The 26,992-nt window shown below is 35.6% G+C and overlaps 1 protein-coding gene across 10 annotated transcripts in view; it reads right to left on the bottom strand.

Moving 5' to 3' along the window:
* The window catches only part of Dym (dymeclin), a 424,183-nt gene that overhangs the window by 86,530 nt on the left and 310,661 nt on the right, over positions 1-26,992 (bottom strand). For all 10 annotated transcript variants that reach the window (XM_021236605.2, XM_087189093.1, XM_021236606.2 and 7 more), the window contains one exon: positions 2,275-2,457. In XM_021236605.2, coding sequence (XP_021092264.1) covers positions 2,275-2,457 — 183 coding nt within the window. The remainder of the gene's footprint in view (positions 1-2,274; positions 2,458-26,992) is intronic.

Here is a 26,992-nt window from a genome sequence, read left to right as displayed (position 1 = left end):
GGTTCCGAGTTCAATCCCCGGCACCAAAAAAAAAAAAAAAAAGAAAAAAGAAGTCTCCTAAGGATGAATAGGAGTTTTATAGAAAGGAAGTAGCAGGGTAGAATTAGTATTTGTACTAAACATGAACCTCTAAACAAAAGGATCCTCCAAACATTCAATAAAATTAACCAAGGTACAACATATCATAAAACTTAAAAACATAAGGTCAAAAGACAGAAACGCTCAGAGACAGTGGGTCATATGTAAGGAAGAAAGATTTTCAGACAGAAAATAAAATATTTTAAAAACCTGTATTTAAAAATATCTAAGGGCTAGAGGTGTACTTCAGTCATACAGTGCTCGCCTAGCTGTTTAAGGCCCTGAATTCAATCCCTAGCATTGAAAAAAAAAATCTAGAAAACTTTGAATGTTCTCAGTATGAAGAAATGATCCATATTTAGTGCGATGAATATGCAAATTACTCAAATTTGATATTATACATTATATATGTGCTGAAATATCACACTGCACCCTATAAATGTACCTTTATTATGTATTAAATTAAAAAATCTATCTCATATCACCCTTTTCTCAGAAAGCTAGTATTGTGTATACTCCATCAACAAAAAGCAGTAAGCCAATAAAAGAGGAAGACACAGGAGCTGGGCTCAACCAAAGCAGAGTAGTATGACATTCCCAGGAAGCCCCTGCAGCTGACCAAGAGAACCAGGGCATAATGGGTTGGCAGGAAGCAGGTTTCCAAGAAAAGAATGAAGCAGACTGTTACCTAATCTGTTTTATCATTTTGAGAATTTTAGAATTTTGTCAGAAAATCTGTAACTGAGTTAGTGACTAGACATTTGTAATACATAACCAAGAAAGACCTAGAATGTATAGGTTAACAGAATAATAAATAACAGAATAATAAAGCATTGGTAAGAAGCAGATAAATAACTCAACGGAAAAACTGACAAAGATTTAAACAGGCACTTCATAAAAGAAGAAATTCATATAACCACTAAATTTATGAAATATGCTCATCGTCATTTATAATCAAGGAATTACAATTAAAATTAAAAGCCATTACAAAATTGGCAAAACTACTGAAATTAGAATATAAAGCAATAGGAATTCTCCTACACCATGGGTCAGAGTAGAAAATGGTAATGCTCAATAGTAAACACTTTGGTATGATACACATTACCCAGAAATTCTACTATTGAGTAGACACCTAGAGAAAGGTATGTATCTGTGCTTATTATTCAACTCATATTTATGCTTGAGTGACAATTAAATTATGAAATATTTTGTTAAATGTGAGTAACAGAACAAGGTGTTGGCTGTTCAGTTTATTCTGGTCTCTTAACACTGTGACTCATATTAGTTATTCAAAAAATGTTCATGGGATCAAATTGAATTGGAAAACACTATTACAGCAATTGAAAATTTTAGCAAAAATCTTTTTGGAAAGGTCAGGAAGCAAAAGTTCACAGACCTGCAAAAATTTTTCAGCTATCCTAGTGATTAGAGAAATTAAAATAATGGAATGCCATTTTTATTATACAAAGACAAATAATAAAATCATTTTAATGCTCAAGGCTGCAAAAGCATAGTGAGACAAGTCTTCCCATAGGTCTCTGTAGAAAAATACAATTACATACAGATGCATAACTGCACAATGTCCTTGGAAAGCAATTTGGCAGACTGTGTTGAATCTTGAAAACACAGAGACTCTGCTGGTAAGAACCAATAAGATTTTTGGGCCGGGGATTTAGCTCAGTGGTTCTGGTGCTTGCCTTGCAAGCTCAAGGTCCTGAATTCGCTCCCCGGTACCAAAAAAAAAAAAAAAAAGAAGAACCAATAAGATTCTAGTTTTAAAGCTATAACAAAACATTAAACATGTAAAATAAAATTTATAAACTGCTCATAAAATTATGAACTGATATAAAATGCTAGAAATAATTAAATATATTTTAGGACATCCACAATATAGGCCAGATACTAAAAAATGAGACTTTCATAGAATTAATGATATTACAGAAAAATGCTGATGATCTAAATGTTAAGTAGAAAATACAGAATTGTATAAAATAAAGTATGATTTCAATTCTCTTAAATGTGTATGTTTATTACAGAATGCAACAACTGCTATGACAAAGTAAACTGGAAGTGTAATGTTGAAAGATGGGACTCTTACTGTTGTTGTACGTGTCTCTATGAAAGTTTGTTAAATTAAACCTTTTTTAGTTTAGTACTTAATAAAGAATCTTAGCAAGTACCTTCACTTATACTCACCAGATCAATATTTTGCATTATATCCTCAAATGAAGGATGAGTTTGAAACTGTTCAAAGAGATCCCGTTTGTAGAGCAGTGCATACACCAAGTTTGGGTTGTGGTGAAGAGAATTTGTCAGGCAAGAATTGATAATTTCTAACATCATTCGAATCACTTCTTCAATGACATTGAGGTCCTGTGCCTTAGAAAGGAAGGAAATTCCAACACAGTCAGTCTTTATTTCTTTGCCATAGAAGTAACCAAAGTAAGAGTAATTGCTTTTCTAACACCTCGGTAAAAACCACGTGGGAGAATTCTTCAATATTATTTCTGTGAAGAAGCTTTAGAATTAGGTTTATCAGCTGCTAAAGGATTTGAGTTAAAAAATTGTTTAAACTCAGTATGATGACAATTAGAAATCTCACATAATAAATTATAGATTTGCCAATCTAGAGGAAAATTTGGAACTTAGCTACTCATTTGACACACGCTTACTTACATTTACCCTAAATCATCAGACTTTCACAATTTAAAGTTGTAGTGGTAAGGTCTTAGTATTTCCCAGAAAACAACTTCAATTCTGTATGCTGTCATCTACATCTTCATATATATAGATAAACTGCCTACGGTTTTGCCACTGTTTCTTCAATTAATTGCCTTTGGGAATCTGAACATAAGATGGTTGTCAGACAGCAAAACTCAAAGTAAACAATCAGCAAGCATTTTAAGTGCTTCAATGAAAAAAGTGTTTCAATGAAAGATCTAGACTACCTCTTAATTTTTAGCAGGGCACTTGGATACAAGTGTGCTGCCTCTCACCTGGGGATCTCACCCCTGTGAGTAGCTGAGCTCCCAGCCACTTCTGCTTCCTTCTACATCACAGGCTCAGCAGACTCAGTGGCAGTCTCTGCTCCTTGCTTTGACTCCTTATTCTGTTTCAGGTCCATTAAGAAATACTCATCTCATCTTTGGGTGTGGCTATGTATTTTAAACATTTTCTTGTTTCTACTACTATTTTGGTTTTAGAGTAAAAGGAAGGCAATCAGGCTTCAAATTTGGAGCTGACAAAATAATCTCAACCCGTTTTCTCAACTTTTTTTTTTAATCTCATTTGGGGTTTGTTATGGCTTATATCCAGATGTCCTCTCAAAGCCTCATGTGCTCATAGGTGGGGCTTTTGGGAGTGACTAGGTCGTGGGTATGATATTGGATTAGTCTACTCATAGTTTAGCATAGTTCTGAGAGTGGATGGTGGATTTACTGAAGAGGGAAGATCCACCCTGGGTGTGGATGATACCAACCAATAGGTTTGTAGCCTGCATGGAATAAAAAGGGAAAGAAGTGAGTTGTGGGGCTTTCTACCTGCCATGTGATGAATTCTTCTTGCTCTGCTCTCCCCCTCTGCCTTGGAACCCGCCAACTATGGACTGAAACCTCGACAAACTGTGAGCTAAAATAAATGTTCTCTTTTAATTTGTAGGTATATGGTATTTTGTCCCAGCAATGACAAAGTAACCAAGCCAGTGTTTAATTACTAGACAAGGAGGATACTTTTGAGTTTATCATTTAGGAACATGGGAACTTAAAAATATAAGCCAAAATACTAGCTTTTTATACAATTTTATGTTAATATTTCATACACCCATTATGTTAAGTCCTGATACATTAAATTTCATTTTCAAATTATCTGCTGATAGCTTACAATTTCTGCTTTCAAACATACTGAGAGTTTATCATCAATGTTTAAATAATTTGCTGAAACAAACAAGGTAACATAACCAACTCTCAAATATGACCTGCTTATTTAAACCCAAGCTAAAATATTGATCATTTATTTTATTCTAAGTTAGGAAAGCATAAACTAGAAAGTTTAGATCAATAAACATGCTCTGTTGTAGTTTTTACTCTGCATCAATCTGATTGAAAGCTGTTTAAGAATTATAATAACTTTTATATTTAAAGGAGCTACTAGGTATTTTTTCTAACTTCTAGATTATTTGTCTGATAAAGTCTAATGCTATCTTTTATAGATTATATTCAGCTGCAGACATATAAATTAAATGGCAAGAACACAGAGTCTAGTATTTCTCAAATTGACAATATAACGTAAGAAAATATACAAAAGATATTTTAAATGATTAATTTCACTGGATTATCATGATAAAAACCATCTTATGTATTTTCCTGTTATGAAACAGTGAAATAAAAAATGAGAAATTGTATACAGTTTAAAAGTTAGAGTAAGTTTAACTAAAGTCGCTGATTATAATATTCAATATTTATATTAACATATAGCATTGTAAATAATTTAGAATATTCAAATTTCAAAATAAAGACTCTTCAAACCTCAGCACAACTTTTTTTTTTTTTTTTTTTTGGTACCAGGCATTGAATTCAGGATTGCAAGGGAGGTGCAGTGCCACTGAGCTAAATCCCCAGCCCAAAACTACTCTTTTTATGAGTTAAGTTTTGTTTCCTTCCTGGTTATACTCTGGTGAAATTCTGTTTAACAACTAGAGGGCACTGTTAGTCCTCTTGGATGTGGGTTTACACAACATGAGCAGTCCTACTAGTTTGCACCATGTTATGGCTTGTATCTAGATGTCCCCCTCAAGAGCTTCATGTGGTCATAAGTGGGGCTTTTCAGAGGTGACTGGATGTGTGATACTGGGATTAAAGGTACGTGGTACAGGATTAGTCCACTAATTGGTTTATCAACTTCTGGGTGTGGATAATGGGAAGGCCCATCCTGGCTGTGAGTGGCAACACCCAAAAGACTTGTAGCCTGGATGGGATAAAAGGGAAAGGGAGCTTGCTGCTTGCTGCCTGCCTTGCTGTGGACTGCTTTTCCTCTGCCACGTCTCTGTGCCATGCCAGCCTGCCCTGCAGCCAGTTGATTATGGACTGAAACCTCTACAAATTGTGAGGTGAAATAAACTTTTCTTCCTTTAACATGTGGGTGTCGGAAATTTTGCCCTAGCAACAAGGAAGTAAGACTCAGCAGCTTAATGTGTCAATTATAGTTATTTCCATAAGTGCTCTCAAAGGAACTATTTCTTGAGATATAAAATGAGGTTTCTTTGAAGTCCGATATCTATATTGATTGGTTTTTATTATGTTCTAAGAACTGTACCAAGAGTTACCACATATGTCATTTTATTCAATTCAGTAATGCTTTAGCTTAGTATTGAGAAAGCTTAGAATTTAATCAAAGAAACATGAAATCATAAAGCAAACTCAAAAGCTACACTAGATACCACCCCTAGAATGCTAGAATTCCTTCCCTTCTGCATCATTCATACCAAGTGGTCAACTTGGACACAAAACATATAATCTTTGCAACTTCAATTCTAAGTGACAATAGTTCTTTTGCTACCTCTTATTTTAATTTTCCTTTAAGAAACAGCCAGAATTCCTATGATAAGTTGTTTCCTAGAAACCATACCGTGGGCCCCTCTATTTCTGTTGGAAGATCAATTCCAGCTTCAAGGCACCAAGCAGATCATGAAATAACCATTGGCCAGAGGGTATATTATGAGCTAGGAGAACTTGATGTATTAAAAGCAAAATATCAAACTTTTGACTAATTCCAATTTCCAAGAAAAATCTTAATAAACATAATCTGCAAGTTCTTTGAATCTTTAAGTTGCTACTATGACTGGATTCTGGTGTAGGTGCCTACCATACATGGCAGTAAATTAATGAAATTCAGTATGTTTCATTTTTAAAAAGCATTGTTGGGCAATAATCACTACTTGTAAAAAGAATTAGTATGAAAGCGATAGGAGAATTTCTTTAAAACTACAAAACCAGCCAAATGTCAGCATTTAAACAGACCTAAAAGATTGTGTAATGCAATCATTACTTGGGTGCCAGAATTTCAAATGGTATTTAACACTATTGGATTTTCTTTTTTTTCTTGATGATTGAACTCCAGGGCTTTGCACATGTAAGCATGAACTCTACCACTGAGCTACACCCACTACCCCCAACTGATTTTTTTTTTGAACCTTAAATGAGCTAGCATTTGTAAAGGCTTTAAAACAGTGTACAACACAATGTGTTTTAAAACACAAATATTAAAATACTTTAAAAGGGAGAAATTATTTTAACTGTAGACATTATTGCAAAAGATAAATGCCTTTCCAAAGCTGCTAAACTAATGCAACTACCACAAATGGAAAGTACTAGAAAATCACAAACTTTAATTTTAAATTAGTCAAAAATTTGACTTTTATTAATTTATAAAATTGATCTTTTAGGGGATACTGTATAAAAACTGGCTTATATATTTATAGAAAATAAGGTTGTATAAAAATGATATGCTTTTAAAAATTAACCATGTTTTTTCTGTACTGTGTCAAAATGACCTCATCAGATACAATCCAATGGATCACTGACTAAGCAACAAAATGTGGAGAGGTAAAAAAATATTATGGATCTTTTTCACTAGCATGATTTTTCCTTTTTATTGCAAACAGTTTCTATCACAGGAATGGGCCCAGACCAAAAAAAAGGGAGGAGTATACTTACTTTATCATGGACAATTTTGATGTAAAAACAAAGACCCTGAGAACATTTCAGATATTTTTGATTGTTTGTACATGTTGGAAATGATAGCCCAACAAATTCTATGCTGAGTAGTAATTTAATATCAACTAGACAAGCTGGCAGTTGTAAGAATATTTTACCTAGTTAACAGCACTCAGTTGCCTTTCATTTTATAAACTTCCTTTTCCTTTTAAGAAGGAATTTATTCAGTTAAATAGTTTCAAATAATTTATTTTTAGTTTCCTTAAGAGGAGCATATGTATCTTGTTTGTATTAGTTTTGGGGGAATTCCAAGAGAGTTGTCTAAATTTCCTGCATCTTCAGCAAAAAATAAAACTTACAACAAAATTAATGGGACTTTGCCAAAAGTGGGGAGAGGGAGGAAATGGGCAGGCAAGGTTCTTTTTTAAAGTCAATGCGCCATCAGCCTTCAAAGGCAATCCTTCAGTGATAGACTCTTGTTATCTTTATGTTGTTAATTCACTGGTGCACACACTGAAAAGCTTTATGACTGTGGTATTTCTAGCCAGAAATGGATTTTTCCCAAAATATCCAGCTTCTGATAGAAGGAATTGGCTTTATGTTATACACAAAATCACAGCCAAAGAATAAATCCTGTGACCAAATGAGACAATTGGGAACCTTATGTAGTTGGAGGGGCAGGTGGAGAAGAGAAGGCAAAATTATGGTCCCACCATTCTTTTGTAGGAGGTTGAAACAATGTGTTATTCTTCACTCTTCCTTGGACATGGTTTGAATGTGGCCCACAAGCCTCAACTAGAGGGAAATCGTTATTTATAACACATTGTTGCACAGGCCCTAGTGGCATGAGGTAAGCCGACGGTGGCCACTGGGGAACATGGGTTAACTTTACATGCTTTCTCATATCTGGAACCTGGTCAGAGAACTCACCAAAAAGGAATGTTCTGATTGAAATCCAATTACGCTGCAGCCCCTAACAACCAGATTATTTCATCAAGCCACTGGCACAGGGAGGAGGGGTAGGACAGAGCTGCTCATGTTAGCAGAAGAGTTTGAGTATACACCAGAGCCTGGCATTTATTTTTTCAATTTAAAACCTTAAATATTATTGTTCACTGTCATCTTAAAATATACTGGGTTTTTTTTGTAAAAAGAAATACCCTCCCATGTCCTATACAAAGTGAAATCTGAATAACACTGTAGGAAGGTGTGTGTGCATGTGTGTGCATGTCTTTGAACTCCTACCAAGTGCCTCTTCTCACTTCAATTTGAGGTCCCAGAGTCCTAGTTTTGTCCCAGTTCTGCCAAAAACTAGTGTGACTTTTGGTAAGTCACTTAAATTAAGTTACAGTATTTTGCAAAAACAAGTCTTGATACGATTTTAAAAAATCCCTTCTTGGGCCTGGGATTAGCTCAGTGGTTCTGCCCCCTGCCCTGCAAGCACAAGGACCAGAGTTCGATCTCTGGTACCCAAAAAAAAAAAAAAAAAAAAAATCCCTTCTTACTCTTAAGTCTTGGCTTTCATAAATATAAACATACTAAAATTAGAAATTAAATTTTATCAGAGTAACAAAAATGTAATTAATGTTGAAAAATGTGACCTCAAACTTTAATAAGATTTAGAATTTACTTTCGATTATCCCACCACTTTGAATGGAGTCATTCGAAGAGAAAAAAAACTTCAATCATTGAGAGTAAAAATCCATAAGGCTAAATTTAAAAAAAAAACCCACTTAAACAAAAGAACCTTCCATTCGCCACACATGTTAATGTAATTCTTCCATTCTCCACACATGTTAATTATCTTTGCTAGTGTTATGATATGAGGGGAAATCATTTCTAATCCCGTATGTCACAGACTTCTCACTGCCTTCAGGGACCTGTAATGCTTGGTGCCATTTTTCATTCTTTCTTTGATAGAAGAGTGTCAGTGATGCTAAGAAAGGCAGTAAAGGATAACACATAGGGAGTTAGAGCTGTGCAGTAAAAAGGGAAAATGGGCACAGCTGCAAGTCAGCAGAGGATAGCTCTAGGCTGAGCTGTAGTCCAAATTTTGCCATGGACTAGGCAAAGCACTTTCTTGGGCTGCCACCCCTTCAAATGTAAAATATGGGCTTTCTGGGGGCAATGTAGGAAACCATTATCAGGGACCTAGGCTTGGGCTTTTACTTAGGATATAGAAAGGGTAAAGAATACCTGTTAGCCCAGCAATAGGAAAATGCCAAATAATTGGGGAAATCTGAAGTTTCTGTAAGCCAGAGAATGAATTTGCAAGGCAACCACATGAAATGAATTCCAGAGAGAGCCATGCCTCGCCACGACAAGGAAAATACGCATGCCCACCTTGGGCTGAGTGTAGGTGGAAGAGAGGGGTGGTCTCTACAGAAGCAGCTAAGAAAGATGCTAAATATTCAATGAATTTGTAAAGGCTCAGTGTGATGGCTTGGCCAGGCTGGAAAGCTGGGGTCCAGAGGACCTGGGTGCTTTTCCACAGTTCTCCACCAGGTGTGATGTGAAAAGCTGGGCACAGATCAGGAGATGAGGCCCCTCCATGCATCAGGCTGACAGGAGGGGGTCAGCTGCTGGTGAGGAAAGATGCCAAGACTCACTGTTTCTCAGACCCTTCCTCATGATACCCCAAAGCCTTAAGCTCCGGGGGCAGCAAACATCATGGCCAAGGGCACGGCAAATTTCCATTGCTTCTAGGGAGCAGCAGAAACATAATCCATTCTGCTTCTGAAAGAGAGGCAAGAAACTCTTACCTCCAGGATATGGGCAAAGATCCATTCCTGCTGGTGGAAGAATAGATGTGAAAAGAAAATTCTAACACTGGGATATGAGGCAGGAAATCAGGTTGGGTTCAGGAACCTAATACCAATACCAAGCAGAGACCTGCTACCAATGAGGAAACGGCGGGGAGGCTGAGAAAGTGCCACCTCTAAGATTCAGTGACACATAAGAACTCCGCAAGATTCAGGCTGGACTAGGGTACCCTCTTCCAACCCCACAGTAGGGACTGCTGAATGGACAGGGTAATCAATAAAGGAACACTGAGAAAGCCCTCTGACACTCCACAAAGTTTCAACTGCTGAGAGAATCTGAAGCTGGCAATGCACTGCAGACACAAACTCCAAATTCAGCTAACTCCACATTAATAGCTCAACAGTGGAAGGGTATCCACTTACAGGCATAATTCCCCACCTCTTGCAGTACAGTACTAAGGATTGAACCCTGGGCCTTTACACTGAGCTATACTCCCAGGTCTTTAAAAAAAATTTTTTTTTAAATTTTGAGACAGGATCTCACTAAATTACTCAGGTTGGGCTCAAACTTGTGATCTTCTTCCCTCAGCCTCCCAGAAGGCTGGGATTACAGGTGTGCATCACCACCCTGGCTAGGCACGAATACATTTAAATCTCAGACTCTACTGTCCTATTCACAATATTCAGTGTTCAACAGAAAATTATGAGACACATAAAAATAAATCATATAGTCCATAAGTGCTTGGTAGGCACTTTGGCAGGTGTTAGTGAGAGAGGTGTGATGGAGATATATCTGTGCCTCACATGGGTTAATAAGTAGGGAAGAAACATCCTAAATGGGTACAAGTACAGGGTGCTATCTATGGGAGCCCCTGGAGTATGGTGGGGTGGGATTAGAGCAGAATGCTTAGGAACAAAAGCTCTGTAGTCAGGCCAGGATTTGAATCCTAGCTTTACCATATACTAGCTATATGTTCTCATGCAAGTGACTGAAACCTCTTTGAACATCAGCTTTCCCATCTTAAAAAAAAATACTACTTATTTTATAGAAAGCTAGAATTAAATAATATAATGCATTTAAAAATATTTGCTACTTGCTTAGCAGATAGACTCCCATTACATGCAGTCATAATGATTCTTTATTTTATGACTAGGCAGAGAGCTCTATAAGCTGTGAGGGGAAAGGTAGAGAGGAGTGCACGTTCAAAAAGTCTAATCATGCAATGGAACGTGGCATGGTTAGGAAATCCAATCTGGGTTACGGAGCAAATGTAGGGGAGTTGGGACATGAGCTGAAACTCGACCAAGCAGGCCTCACAGGTGAAACAGGATGAGTTCAGAACTTCATTCACTGTAAAGGAGGGCCTTTCAGACTCCATCCAGCTGTGAAATCTCTAGAAAAGAACTTAAAAACCATTTCTGGCTAAAAAGTAGCACTGGGGAACATCAAGTTGCTCTTGAAGAGAGGTCCCAAGAGGCCCAGGGAACACTGCAAAAATCTACCACAACAGAGATTCAGGGATGCTGTCCCAGGTACAGTACAAAGGGAACAAGAAATGGAAAGGGGATGGCAGAGAACAAGACTGAAGATAAAGCCTTGGATGATTTACTATCCAAAATCCTGAAAAAGAAAAGGAGGGATATTTTCTACCCTAACAAAATAGGGTCAAAGCTATTACATATTAATATATAAATACTGTTGTTAATTGTTAATATTATTAACTATTAATTAATAAATATTAAATACATATTATCTATCATATGTTATATTGAATATTAATTAACAGATAAGTTACCACAGAGAGACAGACATGGAAAGAAACCAAAGACTCTATCTAGAAACACATTCAAATAAATGTGAACTTCAGCAAGTTATACAGATTCAATTTCATGTCAAAGAGACATAATCATCACTATCAGGTTGAGTAATAAACAGAAAAATATGTAAAGAATAGATTTCTAATTCATTCCTTTCAACAAAAAGAATTCTAAAAGATTAAAGATTTTAAATGTAAAAATAAATTTAAAAGGGGGTAAAAAAATATAAACAAATATTTTCATAATCTGTGGTCCAGGGAGAAGTGGGAAAGCAGAAATGCTTCTCAAAGTTTGGGAAGGGGAATTAAAAAACCCAAATGACTTAAGAGAAAAAAGCTATATAAATTTGAATGAAATAAAAATTTAAATATTTTGAAATAAAAAAAGAACTCCATAAATGGAGGAAAGACTAATGACAACTAAAAAAAAAAAAAAGACAGTAACACCTCAAAGGAACAAAAGTATATGAAAAAACCCTACACATATCATTAAGAGAAATATAAATAGCCTAAGGTAAATGCAATCAGCAATACAGAGATGTAACCAATGGTATATTTAAAGAAAAATGCAGTCTCACAGTTATTCATAATTAAACAAGTACAATTTAGATACTAAACAAAATAATAATCTCACTTCCCAAAAGTGAGATGGGAGAAATAATAAAAACTTAAGTGGATAAGTCATAAAAATAAAGCCACAATAGAATAATTGAATAAACATTAAATGCAAACAAAAATAGACATAATGCTAATCAGAAAAAAAAGAAAACCCTAATATACAAGTTTAGGAATGAGAAAGTGAATAAGGTTATAGAAGACATTTTCATCTTCCTGGCTTGCAGACAGCTACTATCTCTTTGTGGGCCACATGAGAGGCACAGGGTAAGCTCTGGTGTCTCTTCCTGTTGCTGAGAGGCTACCAGTTCTACTGGATGAGAGCCCCACCATTATGACCTCATTTAATCTTTTTTTTTTTTCTTTTTTCTGGTACTGGGGATGGAACTCAGTACCTTGTGCTTGCACTTGCCAGGCAGGCGAGGCACCACTCAGCTAAATCCCTGGCCCTTCATTTAATCTTAATTACCTCCTTAAAGGCCCTACATTCAAATACAGTTGCCATGGGGAATTCAACATAGGAATTCTGGGGAAACACCATCTAGTTAGTTTACAATATCCTGCACAACTAAAGTGAGACACCCATAACTCTGGATGTGTGAAGCAAACAGTATCACATTCCAGGTTTTAGCAAATTTTCACTACAGTAAATATGAGGAACAGAGAACAAGTTAAATGAAGCCAACAGCAAACAAAAGAACATACACAGAAGGCAGAAGATTGTGCTGGGTTTAGTGGTGCACACCTGTAATCCCAGCACTCAGGAGGCTGAGGCAGGGGGATTGCCACAAGTTTAAGGCCAGCCTGGACTATATAGCAAAACCTTGTCTCAAAAAAAAGAAAAGAAAAAGATTCTACAGGACTAATATTTTGGTTTCTGTAATACAATAATGGGCAGGAAAAAAATGGGATGGGATTTTTCTACTTCAAAAGAGTTTTAGGAGACATAACCAAGTATATGAGTTTTATTTGGATTCAAATTTTAACACATTGCTAACAGCCATTCTGAAACTTCTGGAGAAATGTGATCATGCTGTGTACTAAACTATGCCTAGGAGATACAGCTATTTTGTTGGATGTTATAAAGATATGTGCTTATGAAAGAAAACATTATTTTTAGAGATGCAAATCAAAGTATGAAAGAATAAAATTATAGGATTTATTATAAATACTTCAGCAGAGGAAAAATAAAAAGCATATATGACAAAATCTGACCACAGAATCTAGGTAATGAACATGTAGGGGGGTTCACTGAACTACTTTTGTGTCTGAACTTTCTTTTAGGTGAACATGATAGCAGATATCTGTAATTCCATTTCCCTGGAAGGCTGAGGAAGGAGGATCTCAAGTTTAAGGCTAGCCTGGACAATTTAGAGAGACCTTGTCTCAAAATAAGGGGGCTAGGAATATAGATCAGTGGTAGAATACTTGCCTAGCACAAAGTATGTGTGTGATGAAAATGCACAGTGTTTACAGTTTAAAAAATGTATTACAAACTGGGTGTGGTGGTACAGGTCTGTAATCCCAGCACTTGGGGGGAGGGGAGGGGAGGGGAGGGAAGAGAAAAGGAAAAACATATCTCAGCAAAAAGCTCACTGCTATCAATCCCTGTCAAAATATTCCTTCTCACTTCAGATGAGATCAGGTGCGTTCTGAGGGGTATGATCGTAGATTCCTTCTCTCTTTAAATACTCTTATCCCATCTTCCTTTCACTTTCTGAAGCAGTTCTGGAAATCCTTTTTCATAAGTGTCTTTAGTTGTACTTTCATGGCTGCCTCAATGTTCTCAATCAATTAAAAATGTTTACTTTTTGCAGTCATTTTGACCTAAGGGGAGAGTGAGAAGTTGCCCAATGCCACACAGTGAATAAGGTGGATGACAACATGTTTTTGACAGAAATGACGATAAACATTTGATCACAAGTGCTGATCAAAAATATGGTGAATGCTTACATTAAAAAATTATTACAGTAAAAGGCACAATGCCATTAATCTCCATAAAAATACTGTACTCAAAACACCCCCTCTCACCTCAAAGACACTTATCCTATCATTCTTGGCAATATATCTTTTACTCTAGTAAGTTTTTTAAAGATTTAAACATTCACTATATCTTTTGATCACCATATATTGTTATCTTTTAAAAACTGACAATGTAAATGAAAGGAAAATGTCTAGGAAATTATAGATGTCTCAACTTTACTTATGATCAAACAAAAATGTGAAGAGGATAGCCAGGAAGAAGGGGGAAAAAAATCTGCAGAGTATACTGCTAAAAGCAGACTGGGAACTGAAAGGGGTAGTTCAGCATGAGTGAGGTCCTGAGTTCAATCCCCAGCACAGAAAAAAAAGCAAAGAAAAAAAGGGGAAGGGTGGCTAGGAGATTGTGCTCATATGGTTTTGAGTAACCTTTTTTTTATGTCTTCAGAGAATTTTAAATTACTATGACATTTAAGCTCCTACATAAGAAATAAGTTTTCCTGCCAGGCATGGTGGCACATGCCTGTAATCCCAGCACTTGGGAGGCTGAGGCAGGAGGACTGCTGTGAGTTTGAGGATAGCCTGGGCTACACAGTGAGTACAAAGCTAACCCTAACTTCAAAAAGGAGACCCTGTCTCGAAAAAAAGAAACAAGAGGGCCAGAGATTTAGCTCAGTGGTTCCGCTGCCTGCCTTGAAAGCACAAGGACCTGAGTTCGAACCCTGATACCAAAAAGAAAAAAGAAATGTAAAGAAATGTTTTATCTTAAATAGAGGAAACGTTATGCTTTCAAAATCTGATTGTTAAAAAATAAAAATGTCACTGAGATAATGCAATATAGGTCCATCAAATTCAACACTGTGTTACAATCCAAGTGTTTTAAGAATTTTAGAAGAGTGGAATAACAGGAAATCAATTTATGTAATCACAGTGAATAATTAAGGGGGAAAATTATGATCATTTTAATAATTGGTATGGTATTTTTGTGTGTGTATGTGTGTGTGTGGTTTTTTTTGTTTGTTTTGTTTTTTGAGTCAGAATCTTGCTATGTAGCCCAGGTTGGTCTTGAACTAGCAGCAATCTTCCTGCCTCAGCCTCCCAAGTGCTGGAATTACAGGATGCACCACCATGCCTGGCTTTCATTCTAATAGATTTTTAAAACGAATCAGAGAAAAGTTAATAGTTGCTTTTCATTTAGAAAAACTGGGGCTTCGTTACACATCAGCAAAAATATGCAGAATGGACACAAACATAAACACACAATTCACAAAATATTAAAATATGGTCAACTTTGCTAAGTTAAAAATGCCCATTAAAATTATAATGCTATATAATTTTCTTGCATATCGAATTGGTAGATATAACTACAGAAATTCCCAGTCTATGAAGAATAAATAGGCATTCCCAACAGAGTACTGATGGAAGTATAATATGAAACTTTCTCCATTATGTATTTTCCAAGGATTATAAATACACTCTGAAAGTCTTAAAAACATAAAGACTTCTTGTTCTTGCAATTCTAATGTTACAAATTTATCTTAAGGAAAAAATTAAGGTTGTATTTGAGTATTTAGCCCAGTGGATATTTACTGTATTGTATTTCTAAATTTTTTTTTTCTTTTTTTGGTACTGGGGATCAAACTTAGGTCCTTGCATTTGTGTAGCAGGCGGTGAAACCACTGAGCTAAATCCCCGGCCCTGTATTCTAAATTTTGATCATGTCTGAATTAGTTTTTTATTTCTGCCATAACAAACTACCACAAATTCGGGGCTTTAATGGTAACATAAAATTTATTATCTCATAGTTCTGTAGAGATTTAGGTACATTTGGCTGCTTTTAGTCTCACCAGGCCAAGTTCAAGATTATCAGCTGAAGGGTTCTTTTCTGAAGGCTGGGAGAGAATCTGGTTCCAAGTTCACTCATTTGCTGGGAGGACACAGTCTCTGTAGCTGCACAGCTGAGTATCCTATCTTTCTGTTGGGGTAGCAGCTAGGAATCTCTGTTAGCAACTTCAGGCCTGCATTACCCCACATTGCTCCTTCCATCTTCACTCCAGAAACAGCCCAGATTCTGGTCAGCTTTGAATCTCTGAGGTTCTCTTCTGGTGTAGCTCTTCTACTTCAGCTGGTGAAAATTCTCTGCTTTTAAGGGTTTATGTATTTTAGATTAGGCCCAACTGGATAAACCAACCTAAGCTTCCTAGTTGAAGGTCTATGACCACCATTCTATCTGCAGAGTCCTTCTTGCAATGTAACTTAACATATCTACAGGATCTGATAAGATGTGGACACTTATCAGGGGCCATTATTCCACTTACCACAATCCCAAATGTTCAATAGTAGGTAACTGTTTAGATAAATTATAGTGCATCTAGAAAAAAGAATACCATGAAGCTTTCAAAATGATTATGAAACTAACTTTGAAATGCATAAAAATAGGGCAGATTGAGAGATGAACAGAGAGATGAATAAGATTTGTGAAAAAGCAAATTTAGTAAAATGTTAATTGGAGAATGTGGGTGGTAGGTATATGGAATTCACTGTAAAATTTTTGTCAACTTTTTTGAATATTTGAAAATTTTATATACTTGAAAATTTCTTGTATATTGGAAAATATCAAAATAAAATGCAGGTGGGGGGATACTGATTAGTCCAATGATCTTTCAAGCCCTTTTGGAGTTCAAACTTCATTGGGTGAAAATCTAGGTGTTTGGGCCAGGGATTTAGCTCAGTGGTTCTGGTGCCTGCCTCACAAGCGCAAGGTCCCGAGTTTGATCCCTGGTACTTCCCCCCCCCGCCCCCCAAAAATCTAGGTGTCTGTGAGAGTATTTCTTTTCTAGCAAAGTAGTAGGAAGTAAGCTTTTGCATAAGGATTATATGCCTATAAGTCTCAAGCAGCATTAAATACGACTCCACTTTATTTTTCAAATAATTAGCAAATTAAATAGAAAAGCAATAGTATGGGGTACATTTTTTGAATTGTTAATGAAAATATTAATATCTCATATTTGAGGCATTTTTATTTTCAAAAGGAAAGTTGTCTTTAGAATAACTAAGACATAAAACTAATGCTGTCTAGGTGGATATAGCAGCAGATCATAAACTCAGTGATAAACTAAAAACAAGGCAACAGGCAACCTGGAATCAACTGCATGATAAAACAAAATAAAGCAAAGTCAATATCAGAATTATAGGAATAAAGAAAAATCAGAAGACAACTCAAAAGGTATAACAAATTTATGGAGAGAATACTAACAGCTATTAGAGAAGAGTAGCATGTTTCTTATAAAGGCAAGCCTATTAGAATTACAGCGGATTTCTTAGTACAAACCTTCAAGGGTAAGAGAGCTTGGAGCAAAGTTCTTTATGCCCTAAAAGAAAGCAACTGCCAATTTAGATTTCTATATCCTGCAGAGTTAACCTTCAAAAGTGATGTACAAGTAGACTTTCCATGAAAAAGAAATCTTAAAGAAATACATGACCACTAAACCAGTAGGGCTGAAAATACTCAAGGCAATTCTACACACAAGCAGAGAGGCCACCAGCACCCAAGAACCTGAAGAAAAGTACAAATCTAACTGGGAGAGTAAACAAGAGAAACAAAACCAAGGGAATCAACATTAGAAAAATCATACAGTGACAGGATTTAGTAAATACCTTACAGTAATAACTCTCAATGTTGATGGTCTTAACTCTCCAATCAAAAGAAACAGATCAGCAGTCTGAATCAAAAAGCAAAATGTAAACACATATTGCCTATACAAGACACACTTCATCCCATATGAAGCTCATATACTAAAGGTGAAAGGACAGAAAATGCTCCTGCATTCAACTGGAGCCTGAAAGCAAGGATGTGTCACTCACTATCTTATTTTCAGACACAGAAGACTTCAAGCCAAAACTGGTTAGAAGAAACAAAAATGGCCACTACATACTAGTAAAAGGAACAATTCAACAGGAAGAGATAACAGCTATAAATATCCATGCATCAAATGTTGGCAAACCCAACTTCATAAAACAAAAACTACTGTAAATAAAAGGACAAACAAACATCAACACAATAATAGCAGGGAACTTGAACACTTGTGTCTCACAATTAGATCAACCAGACCAAAAAAAAAAAAAAAAAAAAGAGAAAGAAAGAAATATCAAAGTTAAACCACAGCATTGAACAAATGAACTTAATATCTACAGTGTTTCATCCAACAACAGAACACCTATTTTTCTGAGCAACATACAGAACTTTTCCCCAAATAGACCATATCTTAGGCCATAAAGCATGCCTAAATAAATATAAAAGAATTGAAATAATCCCTGCATACTATAAAAACATAGTGAAATTAAGCCAGAAATCAACAGGAAATCACAGAAATTACACAATGATATGGACAGTAAACAATACATTACTGAATAATCAATGGATCACAGAAGAAATCAAGAAAAAAATAAAAAATGTTCCTAGAATCAAATGACAATGGAAGCACAATATAACAAAACCTATGGAACACAATGTTTATAGCTGTGAATGCACACATTAAAAAAACTGAGGGGCCGGGGATTTAGCTCAGTGGTTCCGCCTCCTGCCTTGCAAGTGCAAGTTCCCGAGTTCGATCCCCAGTACCAAAAAAAAAAAAAATTGAGCAATCCCAAATAAATAACCTAATCATGTACCTCGAGATTCTATAAAAACAAGAGCAATCCAAATCTGAAATTAAGAGAAGGAAAAAACAATAAAGATCCAAGTAGATATTAATGAAATTAAAATAAAAGAAAAGATACAAAAGATCAATGCATCAAAGAATTGGTTCTTTGAAAGGATAAACAATACTGATAAACCCTTAGCCAAACTTACAAAAAAAGAAAAGAATGGAAAAACCCGTATCAATGCAATTAGGAATGAAAAAAGGTGAGGTCACAACCAACTCAGAGGATTATTAAGAACCTACTTTGAAAACATATTCCAATATACTGGAGAACCTAGAAGAAATGGAGAAATTCTTAGATATATACAAATTATAAAACTGAACCAAGAAGGGGCTGGGGATTTAGCTCAGTGCTGCTGCCCCTGCCTTGCAAGCCCAAGGTCCTGAGTTCGATTCCCAGTACCAAAACAAAAACAAAAAAACCTGAACCAAGAAGACATTAAAAACTCTGAATAGATCAATAACAGGCAATGAGATAGAGGCAGTAATAAAAACTCTACCCACAAACAAAAACTCAGGACCTGATGGAGTCACTGCAGAATTCTACCAGAACTTCAGAGAAGATCTAACACCAGTACTCTGCAAAGTCTTCAATAAAAATGAAAAGGAAGGAGTACTACCAAACTCATTTCTGAAAGCTAGCATTATACTGATTGCAAAACTAGACAAGGACTTACAAAACCAAAATCACAGGCCAATCTCCCTAATGAACATAGATGCAAAAATCCTCATTGAGATACTGGCAAACAGAATACAATAAATCATTAAAAAGATCGTACATATATCATGACCAAGCTGATTTCATACTAGGGATGCAAAGACAATTCAACACACATAAATCAATAAATGTAACACATCACATAAACAGAAGCAAGGATAAAAATCACATGATCATCTCAATAGACACAGAAAAAGCCTCTGACAAACCCAAATCCACTCATGATAAAAAAAAAAACCCAGACAAAATTGGAATAGAAGGATTTTATCTCAAAACGCTAAATGCCATTCATGACAAATCCACTGCCAACATCACACTAAATGGAAAAAAAACTGAAAGCTTTTCCTCCAAAATCAGGAACATGATAAGATGTCCACTATCACCACTCCTGTTCAATACATTATTCAAAACTTTAGCCAGAGCAATCAAGAAAGAGAAAGATATAAAGGGAATACATATAAGAAAGGAAGAAGTCAAACTATCTTTATTCACAGATAACATAGGGCTGGGGATTTAGCTCAGTGGCGCTGTGCCTGCCTTGCAAGCGCAAGGTCTTGAGTTTGATCTCTGGCACCATTAAAAAAAAAAAAAGGTAGAAACACAGATGACACAATCCTTTACATGAAAGAAGCCTCCTAGAATTAATATACAAGTTCATCAAAGTGGCAGGAAATAAATACAAAAAATCAACAGCATTCCTGTACACCAACAATGAATCCACTGAGAAATTAAGAAAACAATCTCATCAGCAATTACTTTTTAAAAAATTAAATACTTAGGAATCAACCTAAGAAAGTGGAAGAAGTTTATAACAAAAACTATGTACCCTGAACAAAGAGACTGAAGAAGACAACAGAAAATAAAAAGACATCCTCTATTCCTGGAACCAGTATTGTCAAAATGGCCATATTACTAGAACTGGTATATAGATTTAATTAATGCACATTCAGTCATCTGATCTTTTACAAAGGAGCCAAGACACATATGCTAGAGAAAAGTCAGCCTTTTTATCAAATGGTACTGGGAAAACTGTTTATTCACATAGAGAAGAATGAATATAGACCCATTATCTCTCACCTTGTACTAAAATAAAATAAAAATGGATCAAAGACCTAGACATTAAAGCATGAACAGTGAATCTGCTGAAAGATAAAATAGGTAAAACTCTTGAAGACATAGGTATAGGTAAAGACTTTCTGAACAGAACCCTCAATGCATAGGAAATAACACCATAAGTCAAAAAAAAGACTTATAGCAATTAAAAACCTTCTGCACAGTAAAGGAAAAAACCAACAGAGTGAAGAGACAACTTACAGAATGGAAAATTTTTTTGCCAGCTATTTCTCAGGCAGAAAACTAATATCTAGAATATACAAAGAAATCAAAAAGTTAGAACCCCAAAACTAAAAATCCCAATCAAAAATGGGTAATTAAAACGAATATACTTCTCAGAATAAGTATAAATGGTCAATAAATACATGGCAAAATGTTCAGCATCTTTGGCCATTAAAGAAATGCAAATCAAAACAACACTGAGATTCTATCTTATTCCAGAAAGTATGACTATTTTTATTTTTTTTTTGGTATCGGGGATCAAACTCAGGATCTTGCGCTTGCGAGGCAGGCGGCAGAACCACTGAGCTAAATCCCCAGCCCCCAGAAAGTACGACTATTATCATGAACTCAAGAAACAAGAAATTCTGGCAAGGTTATGGGGAAAATGGAACACTTCTACATTGTTGGTGGGAATATAAACCGTACAATCACTACGGAGATCCAAAAAACTAAAAACAGAAATTCCACTCAACCCAGCTAAACCTCTTCTGAGTATCTTCCCAAAAGAATTAAAGACATCATATTACAGTGATACATACATACCTATGTTTTTAGCAGCACAACTCACAATAGCTAAATCTTGGAAATGGCCCGCAGATGAACATATAAAGAAAATGTAGTATATATACACAGTAGAGTACTACTCAGCCATAAAGGATAAATTTGAGTCATCTGTAGGAAAATGGATACACTTTGAGACCATAATGTTAAGTGAAATAAATCAGACACAGAAGGTTAAATATCACATGGTTTATCTTATATGAAAAGCCCAAAGTATAAATAATTTAAAGAGCAAAATAAAAGATAAACAATAGGAAACAGGGAGGTAGACCTTTTGCCAACAGGAAGGAGAGGTGAGGGAAGGAAGAGGGGGAAAAAAAGGAGTAAGATGAGATATATATATGTAGTACCAACTCTCCATGATGAATGTTATTTGCTATGTGTTGCAAATATAGTAAAATAACTAATGCTGTCTCTTTTTAATCATTTCTAGGCAGGAATAAACAAAGGTACCTTGCAGTTTAACAAAATTTGACAGAAGAGATCCTCAGCTGGTTGAAAAAGACAAGCAATGAAATGGACATAAAATAACCACAGAATGCCAGATACAGTGGCATATGCCTATAACCTTAGCTATGAGGGAGGGTGATGCAAGAAAATTACAAATTCAAGGATTCACACAACCCCATGTCAAAATTTAAGATATAAAAATATAAATATAAAAATATAAAAAGGATAGGGATGGTATCAGTGCTACCTAGATTCAATCCCCAGTACCAAAACAAAAACAAAAATAAACAAAAAACCAGAAACTCAGACGACAATGATTTCAGATATTAACTGAAGGACAACATCAGCACTGTTGATGCTGGAATGCAACACTGGGAACAGATGATACAGATACATAAAATAAGATGCAATCCTTGTCTTTTATTTTAACTTGGAGTTTTGTAAGGCAGAAATATCTCAAAGGCACTTTTTTCAAGATTTATAAGGACTTTAACATCAAAATAAAAAAAGAAAATTATTTTCACTTGGAAATGTTGCAAATATAATGGAAGGCTGTTAAATCTCGCTGAAGACATCAAAAATTATTTTTACATCTTCTAATCAAGATAATTACTCTATATGTTAAACACTCCCTCAATTTTATGGAAAGCTGGCTGACACATAGAAGAGGAAATACTGGGCAGAGTAGTCAGCAACCTGGGCTCTATTGTCAACCTGAATGGCCTCTAACTCCCTGTTCTTCTGTGAACTGCTTATGTGATCTTGGTCAGTCTTCTAAACCTTGATTTCTTTATTGGCAAAACTTTACAATAGAGTAGAAATGAAAAAATTATTATGCAAAATACCTATCCCAATGCCTAATACTTGCTCAAGAAGTTACTGATCCAACTAGCAAAAGCAATAGTAATAATGACTAAAAATTTCATTAGATACAGATGTACTTGGAAGGTATATTTGTGCCATCAGGCACTAAGATAAACAGCTGTAATTTTTTCTGACTTTGTGTTTTGATGTCTACTTATAGATATGTGCCTCTAAGACACTGAAATTTGAATTTTAGAACATGCACTTGCATTGCAATGAAATGCTCGGAGCCATGAACCTGAGATCTTTAAGAACCTAGATGTTATTGTTATACTAAACGATTAATCTCCTTACGAAATACTTTAAAAAATATTCCAACTCTAATGCTGAAATACAGGTGATCTCTGACTGAAGACAGTTTGAATCGAAACCCACTGTATTAGTCATTCCACAACAATGGCCAAAATTTGTAGTTATAGTTGCCTAATGAATGGGACCAATGCCTACATTTTGTCCAAATAACTGCTAATGCTCCCAATTCAGTCAAGGTCAATAGCAATGCGGGTGACACAGTCTGTGCTACAATTAGACCAAAGGATCACTGAAGTTGCCATGGAAACTGCCTATTACCCAGCAATTACCATTCAAAAATTTTGGGAGGCAATCTTGTATTAAATTTGCAATTTATTTCTTGTGGCAGAAACTAATTTAAAAAACAGTTTGAAAGTCCTTAGAGTAACAAAGAATGTTTGCCACAGCAAGCATTACTACAAGAGATCTTCAGTCCAATGTCAGCGGATTTATATTTTCAAAACCTCAAAGGCACCCAAAGGTATATATATAATCCAAGTTTTAGCTGTTAGTGTTTGTGATTATATGGGTATAAAATACAATTTTATTCAGTCATTGTAATCTATCTTTGTACTTTTATGGTATGAAATTAGTTCCGGGGAACAGAAATTAATATGTACAACATTTATAAGGCTCAACTTAGAATCAGATTCTAACAATTACGTCATGAGTTGGGGCTGCCTGTCCTTTTACTAACTGCTGCCAATTTTGGAGGAAGAGACAGACATATAATTCTATTTTCCTGGGAAGAAGATTTTAGAAACATCTATCAATATATAAAAGATACAATCAAAATAAAAAACAAATTGTTAATGTAGCATGAAGGAAATCCTACTTTTGAGACAAAGAGAAAGTTGATATTTATGTAGAAACATAGGGAAGGGCTATTAAAGGAGCATCCTAAGTCAAAATTTACTTGGCAAGTAGGAATGTAATTCCTCTTCATCTCTCCCACGCACTTCTTTAGTCTAACTGTACAATTTGGGGATAATGAAGAGATCTTGTTAGGAGGAAGACATGACATGTAAGTAAAAACCACTTATGGTAAGGAGTACACTGTAAAAAGAAAACATTCAAGTACTTGTTACTAGCATCAATGGCAACAAAGACAAAATTCACTTGGTAGTATTTCTCATCAAAGAATAGTGACTATACAACAAAGTAGTATGATGAAGATCCAGTTTTTCCTACAATGTATGAACACTTTAAATAATATCATGTATTCCTATTACCACAGCCAGGCATGGTGGCACACGCCTGTAATCCCAGCACTTGGGAAGCTGAGGCAGGAGGATCACCTTGAGTTCAAAGCCTGCCTGAACTACATAGCGAGACCCTGTCTCAAAAAACAAAAAGAAAAAAATACCTGTTGCCAGAATGCGCTGAACTGACTACCACATGATGCCCTCTGCTATGACTGAAATGACAAGCATCTACTTCCAGGTGGTGTCATGAGGATTGGATGAGTTTTAAATAAGCCACTCAGAAAAAGGCCTCACCCTTGGTAAGAGTAATAGAACACATTCATAGTCATGCCTGGTGAAATGGAAAGAATACTGGGCCAGATGTCAAAGAACCTCAGAGTTCTAGAGCAGACTCTTAAATAATTGCTTCCGAGCTCAAGGAACTCATTTAACTTCTCCAGGTGGAATTTACTCTCTTGTTAAACAGAAATACAGTACTTACCTACATTGTAGGGTTATGAGGATTGACTGATGGGAAGATGGCTTGTTGACTATAAACCCTACAGAAATGTGTAATCAACTGTGTCTATTTAAACTGACTTTCTTTGGCTTTTGACGACAGAAATCTTACCATCCCCCAGTTTTGTCTGAATATTAAGAAAGATTAGATAACTTAGCATCAGATAAAAGTAGGTGGTCATAATTCTTTTTTGGTCACTTGCCTTATACATTTGTAAATAAGAAACAGGCAGTTTTAGGTTTTTCTTTAAAGGTGAAGTAAACCATGCTTTCCCTAAGATCGAAAGTCAGAGAAATATTAGGCACTAGCTTGAGCACACGTCTAATACAAACAGTACATGCTGCATCACTCACAAGTCAGTCACAGAGGTGGGTGTGGCAGAAAGGCTTTCATAATGGGCATTGCTCATTTAACTTTGGCAAGTTACCTAAATATATACCTAAATGTGTATAGGAGAAATTACGGAGAAATCTTCACCATATTTTATCAACAAAGCCAATGATCAATTTTAAGCCTTCCTGAAAATCTCTTGGTTTTACCTTAAAAAAAGAAAGAAAATCACACTAGGAGTTAGGTGAATAAGAATGCTTACGTTTCCAGAGAATGGGAAATGGCAGTACAAAACCAATTTTAGTAATTTAACTACATTCTTTATTTTAAAAATCCCTCTCCATGCAAACTTTTTAGGAAACAGTTTTTCCTCTTACACATTTGATATACATATAAGAAACATGTTGTGACATTATTTGACCTAATTTACTGGTTACTTATACAAGAGTCATTGCTAATTCTAACTTCTTCATGTGTCACCAAGTCAAATTAAAAGAATGACTATAACCTTAATGGCTTCAACTTATGTCAACTAAAATTTAAGTACATTGGATGGGAAATCAGACATGCTGAGCAAAAAGAATAAGAAAACCAAGACAAAGGCAGAGGGAGAAATTAAAAATGCATTAACTGCATACACACAAAAAGTTACAAACTACCTTTTATAAAATATTTCAAAATAGTTGCTATCTGGATATCTTTGCAGACCCCAGGAGCTTTGAAAACATCGACACTAAACACCTGTTCAGTATTCTGTGCCTCACTGTAATTCTCTAGCCTTAGTGGGTCCAATTCAATGTAATCTAGGCAGGTGGGGAAGTTTTATTAACTTCAAGTTACCAGGGTAAGTGAGGCAACTTAATCAATTCTCCCAATGGCTGCCAATTAGCCACTACAATATTTCCAGATAAAATGATCATTTATTTAACAAATACTGGATGATAGATTTATGGAAAGGTGGAGTTGAAGAGTTCAATGGAGAGAACTGTGCAGTGTAGGAAGTGCAAAAAGACAGAAAAAAGGAAGGATACATAAACACTTTAGACTGAAACCTAAATAATAAAGCAGCATAGGAAAGGTCCCATTTAAGACTTCATTGTTATAACATTTTCAAGTTTAATCATTTAAATGCCATCTGAGATTCCTAGTTAAATGAAGGATACTAGAAGTTGGAGGAGATGCCTAATTGTAGAGCACAAAATTTATCAGCAGGTTTAGACAATCTCTCCTGAATTACCAAAAACCAGACTATGCTCTACAGAATGAGGGTGCTGATGAGCTTATTACTTTGAAGGCTAAGACTTAGAATGTATTAAAGTCAGTTCTGAAAATGATTCTGAATATATATTGTACATGAAGTTGTTTTTTTCTTTTGGAGACAGGGTCTTGCTACGTAGTCCGGGCTGGCCTTGAACTCGTGGTACTCTTCCTGCCTCAGCCTCCCAAATGCTGAGACTACAAGCATGTGCCACCATGCCCAACTAAACAAACTCTGATCATGAACCATATTAAGAAATACATTTTTTGGTTTGTTTTTTAAAACAGGGTCTTGCTTTGTAGTGCAGCTTGGCCTTAAACTATGTAGGCCAGAATGGCCTCAAACTCAATGCAATCCTCCTGCCTTAGTCTCCCGAGTACTGGGATTACAGGCGTGTGCAACCACCTCTAGGTCTATTTCTTTTCCGTAAAACTTCAGTTTTAATTTTCATCAAAGTAATAAATGAGAAGTTTAAAATTCACGAAAACTACTAGACTGAAAATGAAAAAGAATAGTCCTTTGACCTATTCTTTCCCTTCCCCCAGTCCTTACCAACCTCGGGCAAGTACCTGGAACCATTTTAGTTATTTTCTTCCAATATTTGAGGTTACTTCTGAATTTTTATTTTTATAATTTTAACTACTGACTTCTGTATAAATGATGATTTGTCTTAAAGCAATTTTAGAGTAAACTTAAGTTTTTACTGACGTACTAAATTGTAAGAATATCCATTTGTAAAAACCACTGTATGAAGGAAACACTAAAAAGAAATGAATATGCCTCTAAGCTAAATTGTTGAAAGAAATAAAACCAAGA

This window comes from Heterocephalus glaber, unplaced genomic scaffold, assembly GCF_053883595.1.
Source record: "Heterocephalus glaber isolate CG9 unplaced genomic scaffold, H.glaber_assembly_v1.0 deba00000331, whole genome shotgun sequence".
NCBI lineage: Eukaryota > Metazoa > Chordata > Mammalia > Rodentia > Bathyergidae > Heterocephalus > Heterocephalus glaber.
The sequence above is the reverse complement of the archived record's forward strand: the minus strand, read 5'-3'. Positions and strand labels throughout refer to the sequence as shown.